General features: G+C 43.4%; 1 protein-coding gene across 2 annotated transcripts in view; it reads right to left on the bottom strand.

Annotated features, from left to right (window-relative positions):
* Positions 1-24,182, bottom strand: part of GALNT3 (polypeptide N-acetylgalactosaminyltransferase 3) — a 38,219-nt gene extending 14,037 nt beyond the window's left edge. Inside the window, exons 1-4 of one of the 2 annotated variants that reach the window (XM_038751791.1) lie at positions 24,143-24,182; positions 9,716-10,339; positions 2,441-2,613; positions 1,363-1,512 (exon numbers count right to left, since the gene is read on the bottom strand). In XM_038751791.1, the coding sequence (XP_038607719.1) occupies positions 1,363-1,512; positions 2,441-2,613; positions 9,716-10,233 (841 nt within the window). In that variant the 5' untranslated portion in view covers positions 10,234-10,339; positions 24,143-24,182. Of the gene's footprint in view, positions 1-1,362; positions 1,513-2,440; positions 2,614-9,715; positions 10,340-16,025; positions 16,201-24,142 lie in introns of those variants that run through there. The other variant, XM_038751789.1, reaches the window with a different exon arrangement.
* Positions 24,183-26,128: the final 1,946 nt, after the last annotated feature.

Consider the following 26,128-nt stretch of genomic DNA (forward strand, 5'->3'; position numbering starts at 1 on the left):
ATCTGGTTAAAACTGGATGCCTGATGATAAATGTTAGCTTCCCCAAAGCAAAGACTACCCCAGCCTGAAGTCAGCAGTACCCATAACCACTGCAGTAAGAAAAAATTGAATGGGGGGGGGAAGGCTAGATATAAAAAACTAATAAAAAAAGGAATACGCATCATACGTTAGTGACTAGAACTAAGAAGAAAGGTTTTAGAGAGCAAAAGAGAAGAGGATCCACAGACTAAAGAAGAGCAGTAAATACAATTATGCATGAAAGTAAGAAGCCCAAGTGATCATTTAGGAAAAGAACTAGAAAGATAGAAAAGGATACAAGAGAATGTGATGGGGAAAACGGTGACTTCTTGAAAAAAAAATCCACATAAAAGATATTTTTCTATATTAAAATGTATATATACACCTCGAAGGGATAGGCAACTCCAGGAAAAAACAGTATCCAACAAAAAGGAGTAAAAAAAGTTAAAGGAAATGACTTTCTTGGGGAGGTAAGTAGAAGAAAGAACTCCAAGAAAGAAGGAAATATTCTGAGGGGGAACTAGAGGATCTGCACCCGTTAAGCACTTGATATTCACCCAAGCCTCACCCCACAGCACTTACACACATTTCTTTAAACTCTACCATTTCCCCTATCTGTAATATATTTTAATGTCTGTCTTCCCTTCTGGACTCTAGGCTCCTGTAAGCAGGGATTGTTTCTACAAAATCTGTTGTATTACATGTTCCCGTAAGTTTTCTGCACACAGTTAGTGCTCAATAAATAACACTAATTTTTAGGGCATTTGTTAAACGATTATATGCCCGGCATTGTATTAAGCGTTGGGGTAGAAACAAGAATCAAGTTGGGCACACTGAATCCCCATTTTACAGATGAGGAAACTGAGGCTGAGAGAAGTAACTTGCCCAAGGTCCCACAGCAGACAACAGGTGGAGCCAGGATTAAAATCCAGGTCTTCTGACTCCCAGCCATGGCTCTTTTCATTAGACCACATTGCTTCCACTGATTAAGTCACTAGAGAACAGAGGGCAGAGCCCTGAATATAAAGGCAGGTGGAGTTATTATGAAAGGCCATCAGAGATGAAAAGGGTCAAGCACAGGAATCAATCAATCAATCGTATTTACTGAGCGCTTACTGTGTGCAGAGCACTGTACTAAGCGCTTGGGAAGTACAAGTTGGCAACATATAGAGACAGTCCCTACCCAACAGTGGGCTCACAGTCTAAAAAGGAAGGTGTATCAAGATCAATTGGGCTTCAAAGAAAGAAAGAAAGATGAAACTTCATTTGTGGTGAGTGGGGCAGAATACAACAGCAGAACCCTTCAGCATAAGGGCTGTCAGGGAGCAGTTAGATTATACTTACAGTGGGCATCTAAAAACGTGAGCGTTTCTCCAGTTGCCACGGAAGCACCTAACAACCTGGCGGTAATCAGGCCTTTCCTTTCTTTTTGACGGACAACTTTCACTATCTGAAATTGTTTTACATATTCATCCAGTTTATCATGTAAGTAGTCTGTAAAACACAAAGCATTTTAGAATTATCTGTTTCTAATTTTCACACTGAAACAGTCGACAAGCTAACCAGCATTGCATGTGAGGATAAAAATCATCTGTGGGAACAGAGATGAAGCGATGATTATATCCTTTCCGGCAGAATATGAAGTGCAAAAATCCTCCAAAGTAACATTGTCTTATCTCCACTTTACACTTTTTTCGGTAGAAAAAAATGTAAAATTCTCAAGTGCTAAGCAATACCACTAGTTCATTAACAGCCTGTGTTTTTTCCTTCTTTCAGTCAAGATACATCAACATGATTGAATTGGATAAAAGCATTGAGGGGGGGTAAGTGGATAATGGATGGGAATAGCAGAGCCAGCAATAGGAGATACTTAGAACTTTGGGAGTAGGCTTTTAAGAACTATTTTACAATATATATTAGGAAGTTGGAATCACAAAAATGTTGGAAGTTAAAGAAAATGTTTGTTTTTTTTCCCCAAAAGGGCAGGACCCTCGATTCATCAATGCTATAAAAATGGGTTCTATTGATTGGGCTGGTAAACGGGGCTTAAATCCACTGAGGTGTCAAGAAGAAATTCCAATGGGGCCCCAGAGAGCCAAACCAAGGAACTCCAAAAGTTGTGCTGAAGATGGTGGTTGCCACTTTGGACTCTCTTAGTATGGGAAGTTTGCATCAGTCTACATTACCACCAGAGGCTCTTGCCACACACTTTCCCTCCTAATCTTTTAGACTTGCTGCACTGCCACAGTAGGACGGAACTGTGGCCTGTTTGGGGTCTGGGGGAGTAGGGTGGGAATGAAAGGGAAATGAAGGTGAGAAATTTGAGTGTCTCACAGAGCACAGACAGAAAAGGATGAGAACCACTTGAGTAAATCAATCGTCCCACAACTCAAAAGGGAAAAAAAAAGAGCTTTTCTCTTACCATCTACACTGGCATCATCGACTAAAATGATTTCCTTTAGCAGGATGGCTGGTGAAGAATAGAGCACACTGTAGACAGTTCTGAGCAGAGTAGACCAGGCTTCGTTATGGAAAACAATGACAACGCTTGTGGTAGGCAAGGGGGGACAACGCTTGAACTTTTGTTCAATACACCTAGAAATTAACAAAAGTTTCAGCAGTCAGAAACATATTTCACTTTCAATCAGCTATACTCATTGAGTGCTTACTCTATGCAGAACACTGTACTATGCATTTGCCCCAGAGGTACCCAGGAGCCAGAAGCCCTGCTCTGTTCCACCCCAGATGGAAGAAAGGGCTTCAACAAAGAGTGCTATTGCTTCAGACAGAAGTGGAGGTGCCCCAACATCACCAGAACTTCCCATCAGCCTTTTCTGCTCAATTTCGGCACAGAAGAGAAGTGGCAGCAGCGAGAGAACTTCTCAACATGTGGTGGGCCTTTTTTTAAAAAATGGTATTTGTTAAGCACCTACCCTGTTCCCGACACTGAACAAAGTGCCGGGGTACACGTGAGCTAATCAGGTTGGACACACTCAATGTCCCATTTGAGCTCAGTCTTATCCCCATTTTACAGAGGCGGTAACTGAGGCACAGAGAAGTTAAGTGACTTGCCCAAGGTCGCAGAGCAGACATGTGGTGGAGCTGGGATTAGAATCCAGGTGCTCTGACTGACTCCTAGGCCTGGGCTCTTTCCATTAGGCCACACTGCTTCCCATGTTGGAGAGACTGTAACCGTGGCTGTAGCCTGACTATTGTATTAAGTCACGAGGAGCACAAAACTCCATTCTTGATTCCTCTTACACACCCTATACTGTACCTCATTCTTGCCCCTCCCCCATGCTCTCCCAGCCTGGAACTCCCTCCCTCTGTAAATCCAAGAGACCAGCCAGAACCCACCACCCCAAATTCGATTCCCTTGTGCCTGCTACTACAAACCTTCCCCAATTAGTGTCCAACACCCCAAACTGTACAAACCCATCAGTAATCTCCAGCACTTAGACCTGTTACACCTGGAGCACTTTTGTGAATACTCCAATTACACATTCAATATCTTTCTTTGTAAATAGTTTTGGGTTTGTCTCCCTGAGTGTAAGATTTCTGTGGGCCAGCCATGGTTGGTTAGTTTTTCAAATGGTATTTGTTAAGTACTTACTATGTGCCAGGCACTATAGGAGGCACTGGGTAGACACAAGATAATCAGGTTGGATACAGTCCATGTGCCAAATAGAGCTCAGAGTCTTAATCCTCATTTTACAGATGAGGGAACTGAGGCCCAAAGAAGTTATGTGACTTGCCCAAGGTCACACGGCAGACAAGTGGCAGAGCTGAGGTTAGAACCCAGGTCCTTGGACCTCCAGGTCTGTGGTCTTACCAGTAAGCCACGCTTTAGGACAGTCCACTGCAACCAGTGAGCCCTCAAATATTACTACTACTATTATGACACAGTTACAAAAAGTTACCTAGGTGTTCCAAGTATGCCAGAGACTTCAAGCTCATCAAAGAAAAAAATCTGACAAAACTGGGTTTAAAAAAATTACTCTGGTCCAATTAGTATTTTTCCCTCTATGACCACAAGCATTACTCACAAGAAAGCCGTCCCAAAACTACCAGAGCACACCCTAAGGACACCCAGTGACAGCAGATGATGGATGACTAAAGCTTTAGTGGCTTCCCCTCCCAGTCATCACCCACCTCTCCCTGGAGAGCATTCTCATCCTGGCCCTTGTCTGTGTCATGCCTTTCTGCCTATTTATATTCCCAGCCTACAGGGAAAGCATGATACTCATTCTGTGGTTTTCGGTTCTCAGGCTGGCACAGAGCACTCATTTTTCATTTGAAATATGATAACATAGCCTCCACTTTTCTTCTCAAATACCAGATGCTCCCCTCCAATCTGACCGTCAATGTTTCTTTTATCAAGAAGACACTTTTATTGCATCCATTCCAATTTTTTTCCTGAAACTTTGCTCAGTTTTCTGCTTCCGTGGAAAAGTGTTAGCAAAATTCCAGTGCAGAAGACCCATATGGCAAAATCCTTCCCAGCAAGAGGGAGAAGGTTTCAGATAGCCAGTTGCTACTAATAAAAAAAAAATCTGTCAGGCCTCAATTGCAATGTAAAACAAGACATTTTGCTTGTTGCTGGGAAAAAGAGCCAAAAGGACGGAAGAAAGGAAATTCGGAGCTTAGTTTTCAAGTCTCTCGAGTAGCTAATACTTCAGCACTTAAAATCCCAGACAAATTAGATCTCAGATTAAAAGACTGATTACCAGGGATTTAGATCAAAATCTCTTTGCAGGGCCAAAATAAAAAGGATAAGTATAATACGTGGACTTCATTCTTCCAAGGAAGAAGTAAACGGTTCCCTTTTGGTAGTGCATTAATTTCCAGGCAATCGAGATACTACTCAGAGCTAATTTACTGTATAGTAAAGCATAAATGCACCCCCAGCCCCCAAGAGCACATTAGCTTCAGAGCACAAATGCTTGAGACAGAGCCAATTGAATCTTCTGATGGGCCCTGGGCCCAGACTGATGTTCCTTCATTGCCTGGAGAATACATCTTCCTCTAGCTCTACGCTATCTCTTCCCTTCCCAGATTGGCCAGAGCCGTTAGACCGGACGGGCAACACTGTGGAGGCAAGAATGGGGAGGAGGGATCAATCATTCGATCAATGGCATTTTATGGAGCACTTACTGTGTGCACAGCACTGTACTAAATGCTTGGGAAAGAACAACAGAATTGTAGGCATGTTCTCTACCCGCAAGGGGAAACACACATTAATATAAATAACACATGGGTATGTACCTAAGTGCTGTGGCACTGAAGATGGGGAGAGAGATGGGAGAAGAGGACTCAGTGGTATCCCCTTGGACTCTGAGCAAATATTCGGCTGGCCCGAAAGGGATTCAGGGGTTCTGATTTCAAATCATAAGAGTACCCCAAAAGTGAGTCAATTTGTTCCTTTTTTCAGAAAAAGAAAACCAACATACCCTACTCCAAATTACAAAAGTGTTACACCTAAATGGTTTTCCAAAATCAGGCTATCCAAAGCTATGAATACCCAGTAGACTCTAATACTCAAGTATGCCCTGATTGCCACTTCTTTTGAAGTCAAAAAAGAACCTATTTAATGTAGCAGAAAATATTAACGCTAGCTTGAGAAGGGATAGTTCAAGGTGCTATTTCTTTCTGCCTTAAAATGCATCTAGTTAAAGGCAAAAATCTCTCAAATCCATGCAGAATCTCCGGGGGCTTGAAGCCCTTGACTGTGTTTCATTATCTACGAACCAGTGGTATTTACTGAGCAGTTACCGTACAGAGATCTGTATTAGGAGCTTGGGAGAGTATGATATAACAGAATCGGGAGAGGCATAACCTGCCATCCAGGAGCTTCATCATGCAGTGTTCCTCTGGATGGGGTTGAGTCCGGCGCCAGTTCAGCACCAGTACCAACCTCCCTGCTGACCCAGGGCAGGACAGCACTTTCCTCCAGGTCTGGGCTGGGCTCATCTCCCAGAGTTGGCAGTGTCAGGAATGAATCTGGCAACAAGACTAATCTGGGATTACTGAAGGCTCTCTGCTGGAAAAATCATGATACTCATGAAGTGCTCACTATGTGCCAAGCACTGTCTTAAGCTCTAGTATACTGTGTCCCTATCCCGCACAGTTTAGGGGGAGAATAGATATTTTATTCCCATTTTACAGATTAGGAAACTGAGGGCCCAGGGTCCCAGGAGACAAATGGCGAGCAGGACTAGAACTCAGGTCTCCTGATTCCTAGCCTTGTGCTCTTTCCATTAGGCCAAGCTGCCTCCCTGCCTTATCCTCCACCTTCCTCTTTGTTCCAGCCATGGGAATTTGCATAAATAACCTATAGACAGTCTTTGCTAATCAGACTAATCAGCAGAAAGATTCTTAGATTTAAACAGGACTCTTCACTAAATGCCATTTATATATGGATTCTGGCAAGATTTAGCTTAAATTTAGGCTAGGTTTGTTGCTTAAACTACAGCTTCCAACATCAGAGAAAAATGGCGAATGTTTAAGTATTGATATTCAATCAAATTCAAAATTCCTCAGCTCAGAAAAATGAGTTACTCTTTCCCCTTTACACCAAAATATAGGCACTAAGGACAGGTATCCCTCAGCTAGCACTCAATCAGTTCTATACAGATAATAATAATAATAATAATATAATAATAACAATAATGGCACTTATTAAGCGCTTACTATGTGCAAAGCACTGTTCTAAGTGCTGGAGAGGTTACAAGGTGACCAGGTTGTCCCACGGGGGGCTCACAGTTTTAACCCCCATTTTACAGATGAGGTAACTGAGGCAAAGAGAAGTTAAGTGACTTGCCCAGGGTCACACAGCTGCCAATTGGCAGGGAGGGGATTTGAACCCATGACCTCTGACTCCAAAGCCTGTGCTCTTTCCACTGAGCTATGCTGCTTCTCTAAGCACTTTAAGAGTGCGACAAATTTTCTCAGAGGATCCCATGATCGAAAAAAGACCAAACAAAAGACCAATAAAAATATAATTAAAAACAGGACTAAAAATCCACAATAGCCACTCTTGATCCAATGCAAATATACACCAATACTTCGAATTAGATACTTTTATGTGCATTTATGTAAAGGTTTGATTTTCAAAGCATTATCTTGAGACCTGTCACTAAAAATAATTTCTAAGTGGAATGCGCACAATGTCACATAAGTTATGCCCGGCCCGCAGCATACCATGATGATGTCGCTGGTTGGACATCCCGGTTCTCCCCGCCCAGATGCTACCTGCAGTAGCGGGGTACCGAGATCCCCAGAAAAGGGTGTTTATGCTTCTCAACCTCACCACAACCACCACGGTGGGAGCTCGGCCCCATGGTTCAGGCCGGGCCAGACCCTGGCCCGCTGACCCTTGGTTCCAGCCCCGAGCTTGTCAAGGAAAGCCGCTGTGGAGGCAGGAAGGACGAAGGTATGGTGGAGTAGGGGAAGAGGGAGAAGGTGAGAGAGCCACTGTTGCCTCTTTCACCCTGGAAACAAGGCTCCGGGGAGGCAGAAGCAGATACCAGGTGGTGGACAAAGCCCTTCTAGCTCCAGCTGCTAGCCAGAAAAAGAGAGCAGGGGTAGCGACTGGCACGAACACTGCCAACAGGAAACAGTTTACATACTCAGAACAGCCATTCCAGAGCCTTTGCCTATCCCAGATAGGAGTTCCTGCAGCAGCACTTTTTATCTCGCACATGCTAATCAGCAAAAAAAGAACCCTGTGCTAACACCATGCTAGAGATCTATTATTTTCTATGCCAACTTAATCTGCCATTATCTAATGCAAACTGAACTGGGCTATAATCACTCTATTGGAGTCAGCCAAGATACTTCAGAAGAAGAGGAAGCGAGGTCCTCAAGCCAAAGGAAACTTTGCCATGAAAGAGATATTGTCATTCAAATTGCAGAGCACTATTGCTAAGCAGCCTTAAAATGGGGATTCCTGTACTTTGATAAAGCTAAAAAAATGAAGCTTAACAGTTATACCATAGTAAAAGAGCTGTGCTTGCCAAAAGTATTTCAGCATGTATTCACACTGAGTTGGCTTTCAATTCCACTGTCCTGAGACTCATCCATCACATTTCTGAGAGGGAGATTCCATCAATCTCTCTTTCCCAACCAAAAGCAGCATAGACCTGGGTGTCAGAGGACCTGAGTTCTAGTCCTAGCTCCACCATTTATCTGCTGGGTGATCTTAGGCAAGTCACTTCACTGTGCCTCAGTTCCCTCAACTGTAAAATGGGGATTCAATATTTCTTCCCTCACCTACTGTGACCTGATTACCTTGTACCTACCCCAGTGCTTAACACAGTGCTTGACACTTAATAAGCACTTAACAAATACCACAGTTATTACTAGAAGGAAGGAGTAGTGGGGTAGAGGGAAATGAATAGAAGTGAATCGCTTCAGAACATTGGGCATTTCAAAGAATAACATAGGTTTGGTTCTCATACTATTTCATACTTTTATTATTTTGGTACTGGTGCAGTCTTCAAAGACCAGGCATCTTCACCTCTGCTGACAAGTGGGAGGAGGGGCAGTTAGAGGGGAGAATAACTTGTGAGGGCAGCCTTTCAGGACTTCATATTCACCTCATAACACACACTCACAATTTATGTTAATGTCTGTCTCCCCCTCTAGACTCTAAGATCCTTAATAATTATGGTGTTTGTTAAGCATTTGCTATGTTTTAAACGCAGTTCTAAGCACTGGGAAAATGTCTTCCAACTACTGTATGGTTCTCTTCCAAGTGCTTAGTAATAATAATAATTATGGTGTTTGTTAAGCGCTTACTATGTGCCAAGCACTGTTCTAAGTGCTGAGGTAGACACAAGGTAATCAGGTTGTCCCACATGGGGCTCACAGTCTTAAATCCCCATTTTTCAGATGAGGTAACTGAGGCACAGAGAAGTTAAGTGGCTTGCCCAAGGTCACACAGCTGACAAGTGGCGGAGTCGGAATTAGAATCCACGTCCTCTAACTCCCAAGCCCGTGCTCTTGCCACTAAGCCATGCTGCTTCTCAGCGTGGCTTAGTACAGAACAGTATGGCCTCAATAAATACCACTGATTGATTGCCAGTAACTCTCCCCCCTTTTACAGAAGGTTTAAATGAATTCAGGTGTATTTGGTAGAAGTGGCAAGGGCCCAAATCTAGGTCCTGATTTCCAACGCTGCACCTCCTACCAAGTTGTCATTCATCCATTCATTCAACCGTATTTATTGAGCGCTTCTTGGGAAGTACAAGTTGGAAATATATAGAGATGGTCCCTACCCAACAACAGGCTCACAGTCTAGATCTACTTCATCAAAGCCCACCTTCCCCAGGAAGCTTTCCCAGATTTACCCCACCCATTCTTCATCTCGCAGCAGAAACCACCCAGTCGACTCACTCTTAGAATAGTTTCTACCTATTCGTGTGCATCTGAGACTGTAATCTTCTGAAGGGCAAAGTCTAAACCTTTACTTTCACATTTCTCCCGAGCACATAATAGAGGGCTAGTCACCTTGTAGGCTAGCTTGCCTCGATAAATACTCTTAGACTGGCTTCCACCTGCAATAGTTAATGGCAAATAGTATTGACTGACTTAGTTAAATGGCTTCCTGCTGAATATCCTAGTTGCAGTAGCAGCCACTTCCTGAGCCGCACATTAGAGGGGCTAATCCCCGAAGTGAACGGTAAAAACCACATACTCAGGAGGACGGGTGTCAGGTCCGAGGTCACGGTGCAAAGAAATTCGGTCGCTCGCAAAGGCATTAAAACAGTGTTTCGCTTCACCGCGGTCTTTTTCCTTTTGCTCTTCGGGACTTAAATCGACAGTCTTGAAGGCTTTTCCAGAGGCTCCGGGGGCGTTGGAGTCCTGGGCTGGACGATCCAGGAAAGGTTTCAGTTCTGCAGCTGTATAGTGTCCTTGCAAACAGGGCCTGTGGCCGGCAAAGTCGTTTTGCCTGTCTGGGGCTTTTATCTGCAACTTTGGCATTGCTTCTTTAATATTGTTCACAGCTTCCAGCATGAGATCAAACATCTTATTTTTATTTCTCATGGTTCTTTCAATCCCTGATGCTTCTCTGGAATCTTGGATGCTTACTTCTCTTTGTATTAAAATCAAAAATACTATAAAGAAAAAAATGACTGCACTAAGCTTCCAGAGCTTCTTGTGGTAAAATAGCTTTTTTAAGAGTAGCTGTAGTATTAGTCTTATGTGAGCCATTCTGACATTAAGAGTTTGTCACTTGAGAAGTAACAGCTATGAACTCTTCTACTCCCGTTCTTTATCATAGATTTGCTTGCCAAAGGAGTTCTTGAAATGGTAGCACCTTGAAAGATAAATATTGGATATTATTAATATATATTAAATCCCAAGGGCAATCTATGTAAAACCTTATAAAATCTGCAAGTTCATTTCTTCCAATACAGTAATCATTTCTGAAATGCTAAAACTACATAAACATTAATAATTTTACATTTAAATTTTAAACAGTGTACTTGGTAAGAAACCAAGAGATACAATTACAGAAAAATGCAACATACACTGAGAAAACAGATATATGTTTCGGTGACAAAGCTACTGATTCCAAATAGAATGGACAATATATTTTAAAATTAACTTCTCAAATTCATTTTCAGTTATGTTAGCTAATGTTAAACTGCTCTGAGAGGAAAGACTAAATGTAACGTATTTTTTGTTTAACAATAAATTGTCTAAACTAGCCTTATTTTTGAAGATAAAGAACGGCCTTTTTGACTTTCATTATAGCGCTTGAATGAATCTGGAGACACGAGAAAAATCAGGGGTGGGGGGGGGGGTGGAGAGGGTGTGTGTCTGTGTAATAGAATGGTTATATACCAACATAGGGTCTGGATTTTAACAGCGCTAAGACAATGATGAACTTCTGAAAAAAAGAACACCATTTGAACCATTCATAGAATCTTTTGGTTCAGAAAGTACCTGCTATTATTGAATACTGTGAACTATTATAGTAGTGGTAAAGCTGAACTGGCTTAGCCAATGCAGTCATTTCTGCTATATTGCAGTAGTTTTCTTCCTGAAGAACCTTTAATAGAAATTATTGATTCAATGGGAATTAATGGGTTGAGAGGACACAAGTTGCTGATATCTGACATTTTCTACACTAATACCTATTATTATTGCTTTGTACAACACTAGCAGGGTACTTTGTATCCTGGTCTCTCATTTTACTGAACCAAAAATTGTAAAGTCACAAAAACGTAAGGATATACAAAGTATTGTTTGTAAGACAAAAAGTATGCTAGCATTCATATCAATGCACATGCACATAATGGTTTTTTTCCCCAACACTGAACATACTTGTGCCAAACTTGGGGAATGCATTATACCCACAACAGAACTGTGTTTTGGGAACAGCAGTCCCTAATTCATATCTCCTGTTATAACCAAAATGTGAACTTTAAAAAAAAATAGTATATTTTGAGCCCTTTCTGTACTAGGGAGTGTATCCATCAATGCTATTTATTGAGTGCTTACTGTGCTAAGTCCTTGGGGTAGTATAAATACAATAGACTTGGTAGACACGTTCCTGAAAAATAGAGTAAACAGAAATAACTCCTGCCTTCATGGAATTGACAATCTAGGGGGGAATGACAGATACTAAAATAAAGGCTTAGAGTAACAGATTTTCAAGATAGGTACATGTGTGTTCTAGCAGAAATAACAGGAAGGGTAAGCAGCAGTCAAACCTACACCACTGTGAAGGAACTAGAAAAGGACAGAGTTCAAAAAAGTTAATGGCATCTTGTAACACTGACAACTGGGCAGGAAAATCAAACTCTTTGATTCCTCCTCTCCTCCGACATTCAGAAGACTGACATGGAAGCAAAATAAATCTTTTTTCCCTCCCTCAGAAATAACTTTGTTTCAGATACGTCAGTGGGAGAAAATAACTGGAGGGGGAAAAAAAACCATCTAATTTCTTCTTCTACCTTCATTTAATTGCTCCATACTGTGATGATATGACATGATAAGGATTGTTTCGAAGCAGCTGGATAACAATCCAGGATCTCACTGTTTGCTGTTCTTTTTACCATCTGATAAGTCTAACGTTTGGAGAGCTCTGATAGAACTAGTCTGACAGGGTAGGCTTTAGAGCAGTAAAGTAATAAAGAACACTACAACCGCTCTATCAACCTTAAGTTCGGTGCCATGTTAGCGCCACACTATCAATCAAGCATATTTATTGAGCGCTTACTTGGGCAGACGGCATGTACTTTAAGCGCTTGGGAACGTACAATATAACAATAAAACAGAGTTGGCAGACACAGAAGAGACTGTTTTGCTTTCCCTATGTCTTGGTAACATTGGACAGCGTATAGCCTTGAGTGATAGGGGTCAGCTCTGGGCCAGATCTCCAGATCCTTGGCAAGGATAGGCTGGCATGCCAGCTCAGCCTTTTCAGACTGTCAGTCCATAGTGGCCTGCTGACTTAGAGAAGCGGGTTGCGATCATCTGTTATGATTTCCTCGGCAGAGATTTGTCACTGAGCTTTGAAGATGCGAATGATAAGGTTTGGTCACATGCAAAGGAAGGACACCTCAGGCAAGAGGCGATGGTTTGGAAGCTGGAGTCTCATGAGTGGGAATGTAGAGACACTAGCTTAGGTGAACAGAAGGACAGGATCAACTAGGATGATGGAGGTCCCTGAAGCCCACCATCAGGAGTTTCTATTTGCAATCAGGAGGGAGCGGGGCTGGGCCTGTAAGAGTCATACCATTTAGCAGGACTGGACATCCCAAGCCCTGCTCAATTTATAGAAAAGAAGAACACGGGCCTGGGTATCCGAGGACCTGAGTTCCAATTCCAATGATGCTTCTTGCCTCCTGTGTGCCCTTGGACAAGTCATTTAACTTTGATGTGCCTCAGGTTCCTTGTCTGTAAGGTGGGGATTAGTAAAAAGAGCACGGGTTTGGCAGTCAGAGGACCTGGGTTCTAATCCCAGATCTGCCACTTGTCTGCTGTGTGATCTTGGCCACAACTTCTCTGTGTTTCAGTTACCTCATCTGTAAAGTGGGGATCAAGACTGTGAGCCCCATGTGGGACAGGGACTGTGTCCAACCCGATTTACTTGTATCCACTCCAGCGCTTAGTACAGGGCCTGGCACATAGTAAGAGCTTAAAAAATACCACAATTATTATTATCATTATTATCTTGGGCAAGTCACTTAACTTCTTAGTGCCTCAGTTCCCCCATTTGTAAAACAGAGATTAAATCCTTCTCCCTCCTACTTTTACTATGATCCTCATGTCGGGCACGGAACCGTGTCCATCCTTATATCTTGAATCGGGCATGGACTGTGTCCACCCTTATATCTTGAATCTACCTTGGTGCCTACTAAGGTGCTTGGCACAGAGTAATCACTTACTAAATATTATAATTATTATTTTGTAATATCTTGCAAGAATGAGGCTCACAAAGTTTACCATAAACATCAGAAAGTACATGAGGTAAGAAAGCATCTTTTCCCAGAGAACTGAACTCTCCAAACTTGGAAAACCCAAATTAGATGGATGAAGTCTGGGATTCCAGGCTCACAGGGTAACATAAATAGGATATTTTTCGGCATTCACAGAAATGCCGAAAGGTCAGAGCAGACCTTGTTGGGAGTGAGGCAAACTACAGAAGCAGCCTTCTCTGCCAAGAGATATGTGTAAGTCCCAAGAGTTTCCCAGAGATACTTCCTGGGGCAATTTTCTAAAATTGTTGAAAAACAGCACTCTCCATCTTCACTTGTACTGCTGCCAATTTAACAGAAGGTCATCAAGGATGGAGTATTTTTTAATCCTAATGTCTTCTCGGAGCATTTGTGACTCAATCTACATTCATAATCAGTAGACTGGAAGATGGCTCCTTGTGGGCAGGGAACGTGTCTATCAACTCTGTACAGTGCTCTGCACAAAGTAAGCATGTAATACATATGATAATAGATATGACTGATTGGAGGGAGAAGCTCCATTTTAAACCCTGTTGTTACAAAGATGACACCCTAATTTACAACTACCTCACCAACCACCTAATTTTTTTGGCCAACCCTAGCAAGGACTGCCAAACTAGGCAAGTAGTTGTCAATTACAGATGAAAATTGGAATGTACTTAAGAAAATTAGGTGACTGTGGAAAACACTCCAATGGATCATTGCCAAGCCTCAATAGGAGTAGTCATCAGGATTTCTTAATTGAACTTAAAAGTCTTGCCCTGCTAATGAACCCTTACAGCTTCACCCAAGTGGGCAGAAATGTTAGGGAGTATTTAAAAATCCTCCTAATCTTCTGAAAGGCTTTTGGGAGGTACAAGAAGTGGTTTCTGTTTGTGATAATTGGAGAGGAATAGTTGCTGGTTGGGTCGTCAATGGAGTTCGCTGAATCTCAATTGAATCCGGGTTTGGATCGGATCACAACCTTCAATTTGGAAGATCTGTGCAGAGGAGACAATAGCGAGACACCCAACCACCTTGTGAATGGTGAGCTGAAAAGATGACACTTCAGGTAGAATGGATAGAAGAACTACAGTATGGGCACAGAGAAGCACCACATCCAGCAATACTGCATATCTGAGGAATGCACAAAACCCGGCAAGCTGCAGAAGTGGTACTTTCGATATAAAGCATTCTGGTCAACCTGTGAGGCAGAGACAGAACTACAAACGGCGGCAGGATCTACAACAGCAGCTAAAGTCAAGAACCAAAGGCCCCACTTTGCTCATAGAGCAGTGCAAGAGTCCAGCAACAGTCATTTTGGCATCACGTGGAACCTAGCACTGTGGTGTGATAAGATAAGAGCTTGAATCAGCATGGTAGCTGTCTGGATGGAGAGGAAAGGGCAGATTTTGGAGACGTTGTGAAGCAGAACCAACAGGATGTGGTGACAGACTAAATACGCAGACAGAATGAGAGAGATAAGTTGAGGATAATGCCAAAGTTACACAGTCGTGAGACAGAGAGGATGGTGGTACTGTCTACAGCAGTGCCTTTCCCAGCACTCGGAGTAAGCACTCAAATTTCACATGCAGGCTGGACCTAGCCCCCCAGGTGAATCCCTCTGGCCCCCCTGCTGGATCAGGACCTCCAGTTGATTAGCAGAAGCAGCTCTATCTTTGGCTGCTGTGGGACCTAAGGCAGCCCCCAGACCCTGGCCACTTCCACAGCAGACACGGAGGGGGTTACAGATGGAAGCCCAGGAGTGGACACCTCCACCTTCGCTCTTCACAGGGAAGAATTCCCCTGCTCCTCCTCAGCTCCAACCAATTCATGCTGCTCACCCAGGTCTAAGCATTATCAAAATTGAGACAATATTATTAAGCCATACATTCCACAGGTAGAAACTAGTGAGAGTGAGGGTACTAGAATGATCATTATTTGGCGCTTTGAAATGATAAAATTCCTTACTTGCAATACAAATTCATACATATGTGAAAGATGACATATCCAAAACAAATTTCAAAAGAAAAGCAACATGGTCATCAATGGGGATGAGTTGACGCAAGCTAAGTGTGAAGAGTTAACAAGTGGAGGAAAACACTCACAGAGAATTGTTACACAATAAAAAGCAGCAACTTTTGTTCAAATGGAAGTCAAGAAGCATAAAATTAAATCCGTAACAAAGAAACTGACTCTTTTGGTATATTGTCAATGAAGCAGTTTTATAGGTTCTTTGAGAACTGATGTAATTGTGTCATACCATTACGGGTTACGTTAATAATGCTGTTTATGCTAATTTCATTATTTTCTTTGGTGCTCCTGGGACTGAATTTTCAGAGAATGGATTTTGTTTTTCCAATTTAACTGTGTTTGTGTCACGGCTAGCCGTTTATATTCAGGATAACATACTACCCCAAGAGATTAGCTCATAGAAGCAATAGCTGTTTCCTCCAGGTAACAATTTCCTGATCATAAGGAAAAAAGTTAGTGAGAGGAGTTAAGGACTCTCCTTCCATTGAGTTCTTATATCTTACATAATCCATTTAGTCCTACCTTGAGGCAGGGGTATGGTCTAGAAGTTCTTGGTGATAACATCCCTTCCTCTTGCCATCTCTTCTAGCCGAACAATGAAGCAATGATTGGGGGACAGGGAAGATTGCTGATTGTGATTTGACCATAACAGGCAGGGTAAAAAGGAATCTTTAGCTCCACTTTTGCCAGGATGTAAAATGGTCTAATATCTCAAGTTTAAAAAAAGGCAAAAAAAAAATGGTATTAAGACCAGACATATAATGATGGTCTCACTAGGATACCTGTCTGTAAAAAGTATGCACTTTGTCCAAAAAAAAAAAAAAAACCCAACCCCTAAGTCCACAAAGAATCAGTTGCATCACTTGTAAGGTGAGACTGCAAGGGTAAAAGAGGGAAGAGGGATTACTTCCTTCAGTTTTCTGAAGCATAAACTAAAGTCATACTATATAAACTGATTCAATAATGAGATCCTTTTGTCAATAATAATTAACGACGCAGTCTGTGGTTCCACTGGTTACAGCCTTTACTGTTCACTAAACCTTCTGAACTCTTGCCACGTTGGCATTACATCGACTTAATTATTGCCATCTTCGGGATATAGATTAAGTTATGATCACTGAAGTTAGATGTGGTGTATTACATTAATACTAAAAATCAATTAATAGTTACTTACTGAGACCTTATTCTATACCGAACACTGTATCTGGGAGAGTTCAAAAGAGCTAGTAGACACAATCCCTGCTCTCAAGCAGTTTACAACGTAGCAAGAGAGAGACACTAAAATAAGTTACAGGTGAAGCAAGAGAAGCAGTGAGGCTTAGTGGATAGATCTTGGGCCTGGGAGTCAGAGGACCTGGGTTCTAATCCAAACTCTGACACGTCTGCTGTGTGACCTCAGGCAAGTCACTGCACTTCTCTGTGCCTGTTACCTCGTCTGTAAAATGGGGATTAAAACTGCAAGCCCATGTGGAATAGGGACTCTGGCCAACCTGATTAGCTTGTACCTACCCCATCTTAGAACAATGTCTGGCACAATGTAAAAGCTTAACAAATACCACAAAAAAAAAATCAAGAGAGTATAAAGATATATACATAATTTACATCTGGAGTGAAAATGCAAACCCTTGCTTCCCGGCAAAGCTTAAGTATTTCATGGAATCTGTCATCCGGATAAAGAGCTTTGTAATCACTACTGACCTTGAAAATTCCAGAACATGAAAAAGGTGTGGTACCGGATACGTTAAAGACGTTTCCGGGAATGGGTGTATCTGAAATGTTTGTTACCACATCAAACATCCGAACAATGGTACATTTTCTTTGGTTAATCAATAGATCATTGGTATTTATTGAGCACTTCCTCTAAGCACTTGGGAGTGATAATAACTGTGGCATTTGTTAGCACTTACTATGTGCCAAGCACTGTTCTAAGCGCGGGGGTGGAGGCAAGGTAATCAGGCTGGACACAGTCCTTGTCCCTCATGGGGCTCACAATCTTGGTCCCAATTTTACAGATGAGGTAACTGAGGCACAGAGAAGTTAAGTGACTTGCCCAAGGTCACCTAGCAGACAGGTGGAGGAGCAGGTATTAGAACCCAGAACTCAGACCTCCAGGCCCATGCTCTTTCCACTAGGCCATGCTACAACGCAACAGAGTTGGCAGGCACGAGTCCTGCCGTTAAGGACCTTACAGACTACTGGGGGAGGCAGACATTAAAATAAATTTCTGATAGTAAAATACAGAAAAGGGAAGGAGAAGAATATAACAATATGTACATAGGTGCATTCTCTGGGCCAGGGTTACATCCTGTCAGCAGAGGCCAAGGTTTAGAGATGAAAGGACAAGGAAGACCCAATGAAAGACACTGAGAAAGAATGGCCAGAGAAATAGGAAGAGAATCAGAAGAGGGTTGTGCCAGAAAATTCAAGTGTTTGCAAGAGAAGGGGATGGTCCACATGGTCAGAGGCGGCTGAAATGTCGGAGAGGACCCGTTATACTTGGCAAAAAGAAGGTCATTAGGGTCCTTGGATAAAGTGGTCTCAATGGAATAGAGGGGGCAAAAAAACAAATTATAGAGAGCTAGGGAGGCAGTTGAGGGAGAGGCAGTGGAGGCATGGGTGTATAAAACCTGTTTGAGAAGTTTGGGCAGGGATGGGAGAAGGGAGGTGGAACAGACACTTGATGGAACAGTAGATGCTAGAGAAAGCTTTGTTTTAGGACAGGGAGCGGTGGGCAAGTTTGAAAGCAAGGACAGAGGAGCCACCAGGCAGTGATGTTAGTCATGGGTGGAAGAAGTGTGGGCCCAAGTGTTTTTAGAAGGTGAGAAGGAAGGATGGGAGGTGCAGGTGATTGGGGTAGATTTAAAAAAAAAAATAACATCTCTTGAGATGGTCATGAAGGATGAGAGAATAGATGAGGGGATAGGAGGGAGTTGGGGAAATCAGTGCTCTGTGTGCTTAGTACTTAGGAGAGTACAATACAACACAGTTGGTAGAAGTGTTCCCTGACCACAAAGAGCTAACGGTCTAGAGAGGGAGACAGATATAGGGAGACAGATATTAATACCAATAAATTACAGATAGGCACATAAGTGAAGTGGGGAAGTGGGAGCTGGAGGTGAATAGCAACTGCTTAAAAGGGATAGATTCAAATGCATAAACAACTGTGAGCCCACTGCTGGGTAGGGACTGTCTCTATATGTTGCCAATTTGTACTTCCCAAGCGCTTAGTACAGTGCTCTGCACATAGTAAGCGCTCAATAAATACGATTGATGATGATAAACAACACACAAGGGAGAACTCCTCATCCTGGCTCCGCCACTTGTCAGCTGTGTGACTTTGGGCAAGTCAGTTCACTTCTCTGTGCCACAGTTAACTCATCTGTAAAATGGGGATTAAGACTGTGAGCCCCAAGTGGGACAACCTAATAACCTTGTATCTATCCCAGCGCTTAGAACAGTGCTTGGCACATAGCAAGTGCAAAACAAGTACCAACATTATTATAATTATTATTAACTGGAGTAAGAGAAGGAGACGGTGGAGGCCTGATGGTTTCAGGAGGGAGATAAAGGTCTGGAATAATTGGTGGGGTGGGGTCCAAAATGAGCACTGGAATCAATAGGAGACTAGTACTAAATACTACTATATTTGTATTATACTATATTTATATATCAATATAGACTGCTATAATTATTAATTATTGTTAATTGTTAATATACTATATAAATATTATATTAGTACTGATTAGTAGTACTAGTAATTAATAGTACTGCCGAGTGGAGGCTGGAACCAAGAAAAGCACCCAGCAGATGCTCAATAAATGCCCTACCTACTGAAGCCTGACTGTGCCAGGTTCAAAACAAAAAGAAAAAAGCCTTCTTTACACAGTGGACAGTTACCACAGGAAGTTGTGCAGGCTAAAAATGTCATCAGGTGCAGGATCAGTTTAGTAAATACACGGGTGAGTGGTCTTCAATTGGCTACTGTAGAGAAGGTTTAAGAATATCAAATTGCATATTCCCAACCCTTCGGATGGACGTCAAGGAAGGCAGCTATTACATGGTTTTTTCCCAGCGTCCTGCTGCCCTTGTTGGGGACAGAACACTGGGCTGGGCAGACCACACTCTAATGCAGGAATGGAATTTACTACTCATCTCATTTTCAAAAAGCAAAATTTAAAAGGTTAGTTGCTGGAGCACAAAAGAAACGCCGGCAGACTCCCAGTGGCCTAATGGATAGAGCACAAGCCTGGAAGTCAGAAGGTCATGGGTTCTAATCCTGACTCTTTTAAGTCTGCTGTGTGAGCTTGGGCAAGTCACTTCACTTGCAGGCTCCACTTGCAAGTGAAGTGCACTGCTTCACTTGCAGGCTCCTCCTCCCCCTCCCATCCTCTTACGGTGGGGGTTCCCCAAGGTTCAGTGCTTGGTCCCCTTCTGTTCTCAATATACACTCACTCCCTTGGTGACCTCATTCGCTCCCACGGCTTCAACTATCATCTCTACGCTGATGACACCCAGATCTACATCTCTGCCCCTGCTCTCTCCCCCTCCCTCCAGGCTCGCATCTCCTCCTGCCTTCAGGACATCTCCATCTGGATGTCCGCCCGCCACCTAAAGCTCAACATGTCGAAGACTGAGCTCCTTGTCTTCCCTCCCAAACCTTGTCCTCTCCCTGACTTTCCCATCTCTGTTGACGGCACTACCATCCTTCCCGTCTCACAAGCCCGCAACCTTGGTGTCATCCTCGACTCTGCTCTCTCATTCACCCCTCACATCCAAGCCGTCACCAAAACCTGCCGGTCTCAGCTCCGCAACATTGCCAAGATCCGCCCTTTCCTCTCCATCCAAACTGCTACCCTGCTTATTCAAGCTCTCATCCTATCCCGTCTGGACTACTGCACTAGCCTTCTCTCTGATCTCCCATCCTCGTGTCTCTCTCCACTTCAATCCATACTTCATGCTGCTGCCCGGATTATCTTTGTCCAGAAACGCTCTGGACATATTACTCCCCTCCTTAAAAACCTCCAATGGCTACCGATCAATCTGCGCATCAGGCAGAAACTCCTCACCCTGGGCTTCAAGGCTGTCCATCACCTCGCCCCCTCCTACCTCACCTCCCTTCTCTCCTTCTACTGCCCAGCCCGCACCCTCCGCTCCTCCACCACTAATCTCCTCACTGTACCTCGCTCTCGCCTGTCCCGCCATCGACCCCCGGCCCACGTCATCCCCCGGGCCTGGAATGCCCTCCCTCTGCCCATCCGCCAAGCTAGCTCTCTTCCTCCCTTCAAGGCCCTGCTGAGAGCTCACCTCCTCCAGGAGGCCTTCCCAGACTGAGCCCCTTCTTTCCTCTCCCCCTCGTCCCCCTCTCCATCCCCCCGTCTTACCTCCTTCCCTTCCCCACAGCACCTGTATATATGTATATATGGTTGTACATATTTATTACTCTATTTATTTATTTATTTATTTATTTATTTTACTTGTACATTTCTATCCTACTTATTTTATTTTATTGGTATGTTTGGTTCTGTTGTCTGTCTCCCCCTTTTAGACTGTGAGCCCACTGTTGGGTAGGGACTGTCTCTATGTGATGCCAATTTGTACTTCCCAAGCGCTTAGTACAGTGCTCTGCACATAGTAAGCGCTCAATAAATACGATTGATTGATTGATTGATTCACTTCTCTGTGCCCCAGTTACCTCACCTGTAAAATGGGGGTTGTAACTGTGAGCCCCTCGTGGGACAGAGACTGTGTCCAACCCAACTTGCCTGTATCCACCCCAGCGCTTAGAACAGTGCCTGGCACGGAGTAAGCGCTTAACAAATACCACAATTATTATTATTACTATTAACAAAACTTTCCCACTGCATGTGCTTTACACCTCTCTCCATCTAGAGTTCTCCACGGGTCAGGGAGCACAAATGTCAAACAGACCCAGGTCCATTTCTGACCACCCTGCCCCCTCCTCTCTTGTAGAACTGTTTTGAGCATTTGCGGATTTAGTAGTTAGCACTTCAGTTGGGGCTTCACGCATCAGTTTCTCACTGAGACAACAGCGCAAGTGTATAGATACTGCCTGGGCCCATTTCTGGAGATCTCTTCGAAATGGGGAGGACAGTTACATATTTTCGGGTTCTGCCACAAATGACCCAAGGTAGGCTCCGTGAGGAGAAAGGGAGAAAACACTGAGTTGTAATCATGACTACTGAGATGTCTAAAAAAGACCTCTTCATCTTTACCCCTAGCTTTCCTCTCTCGGTCAAAAACACCATCCTCTCTGACCCAGACACCCACAGTCTTGGTGTCAACCTTGACTTTAGTGTTTTCCAATGCTCACATTCAGTCTACTGCCAAATCCTCCCAGGCTTTCTTGGACATCATCCCGATCTTCCCCTTCCCCTCCACCCAAACTGCTACCACCCTGGTACAAAGCCTTTTTGTCTTATCAGAGTTAGGCAACTACATTCTCTTCTTCACTGATTTCCCAACCTCCAGCCTCTCCACTCAAATCTCTGTCACACCCTGCTGCACAGATCATCTTCCTGAAGCATTGCTCGGCCCTCAAAACGCTCCCCTGGCTATGTCTCTCCACACCAAAGAAAAACACCTTGGTTTCAAGGCTCAATCTGACCACATAACAATAATAATAATAATTGATTATGGTACTTGTCAAGCACTTATGTGCCAAGCACTGGGGCAGATACAAGTTAACGAGGTTGAACACAGCCCCTGTCGCACATGGGGCTCACAGTCTAAATTGGAGAGAATAGGATTTAACATTAGAGATGAAGCACCTGAAGCACAGAGAATTTAAGTGACTTGCCCAGGGTCACACAGCAGTCCTCTGACTTCCGGGCCTGTACATTAAGCCGTGCTGCTTCTCATCTTACCATCTCACTCATCTGCACTCTTACCCTGCTTATTCCCCAACTCAGTTTTCTTTCCTCCCAGGCCAGTTTTTTACCTGTACCTTACTGTTGACTCTCCTAACTCTGTCCCCCAGCTTGGGAATTCCCTCCAACGCCACAAACATAACTCTCCCGACTTTTCAAAAGGCCTCCTAAAATGCCACCTTCTCCAACACGCCTTCCCTGATTAATTTTCCAGCATTCTGAGCCATTTCATCCCTTTGGCAACTCAAGCACTGATGAACGTTTTCGTACCCTTACTTAACATGTACTCAATTTTTAGTCTTCGGTAGTTGTAAATTTTCCATCTCTGTCTCAACTGTTAGAGCTCCTTACAGACAGAGCACATGTCACTTCTTTATTCTCTACCAGCGCCTAGTACAGTGTATCACATCAAGTGGGTGTTCGATAAACGCTGTTAGACTATTACTCTTCTTGTCCTTCTTCGGCAGCAGCAACCAGCAGTTGCCCACACCCCTTCGGTTAAACTGGCCCCTCTGGACTGTCAATGGGAGTTTTCCGAGTTGTATTCCACATCCAGCTGTGACAGAAACTCTCATCTATGTCCCAGAAGGGCCAGCTGGGCGGCCACAGTTGCCACCAGCCTAGGGACGCTGCCTGGCTCAGGTGGAGGCAGTACTGGAAGCGTAGTCTGTCACCGGCTTCTGAGGCCAGTCAGCTACAATAGAGGATGACGGCAGCCCCAGGAGCAGAAGAGGCAAGACCCTTCTTCTGAAGATCCTCTCTTCACCCTTGTTTCTCCCTCTCCACTCTTTCATCTTCGCCCCTCTCTCCCTCAGTCACCCTCGTCGGCTCACTACATGTTCTTTCTCTCCGGCCTCTCAGCGCCAAAGCTTCGCTCCCTGGAGACCCTATCTCGTCTCAGCTTTATTCATCTTATTCTAGCCTTCAGTGTGCTCATTTCCACTGCACCACTGAGATCAGTCAGGGGGTCACACTTCTAAGGTTCAGCCCAGACGGCCAGGCAGGGTCTCGGTTGGACTAAAAAACTGAGGTTGGGATCCGGCTCTACCTCTGCCCCATCCACTGCGTTCCCAGATTCTGACATCCACATTCCTAAGTTTTCCGCTAGAAGCACACTTCTGTTCTTGAAGAGTTTTACGGCACATGCCCCCCGAGTTAAGCTTGGCACCCCGTTTAAAATGAAGCAAATTCATTGAGGTTTCCAGCAGACTCACTGCTGATTAAGTCGCAACTACCATATCACAAGTCCTCAAAGTCTTACACAGAGGAAACAGAGATCCACACCAGTTTTCATCACATGGACCTCTCGAAAGGTGGCAAAAACCTTAGAGAATGTACTTTTAATGGGAGTGACGAGAAGGCAGAGGTGGCTGCTGAATGTAGCAGGAGACCCAGGACAAATACTTGACGTGGGTGGTGAATCAAAGGAGACTTTAGGGAGTGTATTTTAACCAGAGTAATGAAAAGATTTGAAGACTAAATTGTGCTGATTCATGACAATGAACTAAAGCAGGGCAATTTCAGAAAGACTAAATTAAAGCATGATCTCATTTATCAAAAAGAGACAGTTAAAATGAAGGTGCGGTCGAAGTAGGAGGGCGAGTAGTACTGTGTCCCAGGAACTCCGGAATCGGGCATTTCGTTTGGACAAGGGAGAATTAGGTTAAACCAGAGGTGGATAAAAAGGGATTTACTGAATTACGTGCTATGCCAGCCCATGAATCAGAGGACAAAGCTATTATACATACACACCTTTCAGTAAGCGAAATCATGACCAGAATTTTTCTGAATGAATGCCGACCTTGAAGCAAAAGCGTAAAGAACAAATAAATGAATCCGGGACTAGAAAAACAAAAAGGGCACTCTGCATAACTAGAAAAAGACTTGGAACAAAGCTAAAGTTCAACATTATGTGGAAGCTAATTATACAGTATGTATAGAGAAGCAGCGTGGCTCAGTGAAAAGAGCACGGGTTTGGGAGTCAGAGGTCATGGGTTCAAATCCCAGCTCCGCCAACTGTCAGCTGTGTCACTTTGAGCAAGTCACTTAACTTCTCTGTGCCTCAGTTACCTCATCTGTAAAATGGGGATTAAAACTGTGAGCCCCCCGTGAGACAACCTGATCATCTTGTAACCTCTCCAGCATTTAGAACATTGCTCTGCACATAGTAAGCACTTAACAAATACCATTATTATTATTATAGCAGTCTTACAATGTGATTTTTTTTTTTTACAGTTGAAAGGGCATGGCACAGGAATAAGGAGACTTGGGTTCAAGTCCAGGCTCTGCCACTTGCCTGTTGTATGACCCTGGACAACTCTCAACTTCTCTGAGCCTGTAAAACAGGGATACGGTACCTTTTCTTCCTCCCTCTTAGTACATGTTCTGTGGACTTGGGACTCTTGACTGTATTATCTAGAATCTATTCCAGCATTAGAGTAGTTAGCACAGAAGAACTTAATAACTACCATCACCATTATAGAACATTCTACCCGTTGTACGTATTTTGGTACTTTTGGAAATAGTCTCTACAAGTCAAAAAAAAAAGGTGACTGACAAGAACTTCTTAAAAGCACCATTATCAACAGTCTGATAGCATTTATTGATAAGCCTCAGGAAGCATCACATTGTACCCATTAGGGAGAAGTAAATGCAGATGAAGAAACTGAAGCAGAGAAGTTAATGCTTCCTACTATGTCCATTTTCTATCTAATAAAACGCTTTCATTATAGTTCTTTCTAATGACTAATCCAGCAAATTACTATAAATCAATTTCATAACGGTGGTATTATTTTGATTCTAATCTCACCTTTCATAAGCTCAATAAATTAAATTCATTAAGGCCAAAAAAAGACTAAAGAGGCAAAAGACACAGGGGGGCAACAGTGCTTGACACATAGTAAGTGCTTAACTACAATAATAACAAAGACTGGCAGATTTGGGGAATGAAGAAAAAGCTGTGGGAATGTAATTATGACACACAATGCTTCCATAATGGTATTGTGGTTAGTTTTTGAATTGTTTTATTGCACTTTTTACCGTACTTGGGCCTCCAAGGCCTAAAGTTGTGCTGTTTCAAGTAGAAAACAATAAATATTTCTTACTGTTGCAAAGGCGACATAAGACATAAAAAAGGAACTAAAAGACAATGAGAAGTTCAAGCAAAAAAGCCCCTTCCCCCCAAATTATTTCAAGCAACCCAAAAGTTTACCTAAGAACGGAAGCAAAAAAGTTTGCATAGAGTGTTAAAAATAAGACAACCCTTGCTGTTTAGAAAAACACAAGAATGGAAAATTGTTAGAGTACCAAAATCACAAGCAGCTTTTTTTTTTTTTCTAAAAGTACACAAGGGTAAAGGAGTCGGGCACTTTTTCACCACACACTAGGCTATACTTTGGTTTGCAAATTCAAAGGATCCTGCCTGGGATTAAACTGCACACCTGTCCACCGACTGGCAACTCACCCCGTCCTCGGTGCTGGCCCTGGAGCGGAAAGGGAGGTCGCAGCAGTAGCCACCGTGACTCTTGGGGCTATTTCAGGAAAGATGACCTGAGGATGCCAGAGGCCACCCGCTGCAGCCCAACCCGCTCGCCACAGGCGCTGCCTTCTCCAAAAGGTCCTTTTTAAGGAGGGCAGGGCCAGTTAGGGAGGGAGTTCTCGCAAATTATAATAGCAATAATAATAATAATAATAGTATTTGTTAAGCGCTTACTACATGCCAGACACAGTTCTAAGTGC

Source organism: Tachyglossus aculeatus, chromosome 9 (genome assembly GCF_015852505.1).
Source record: "Tachyglossus aculeatus isolate mTacAcu1 chromosome 9, mTacAcu1.pri, whole genome shotgun sequence".
Classification (NCBI taxonomy): domain Eukaryota; kingdom Metazoa; phylum Chordata; class Mammalia; order Monotremata; family Tachyglossidae; genus Tachyglossus; species Tachyglossus aculeatus.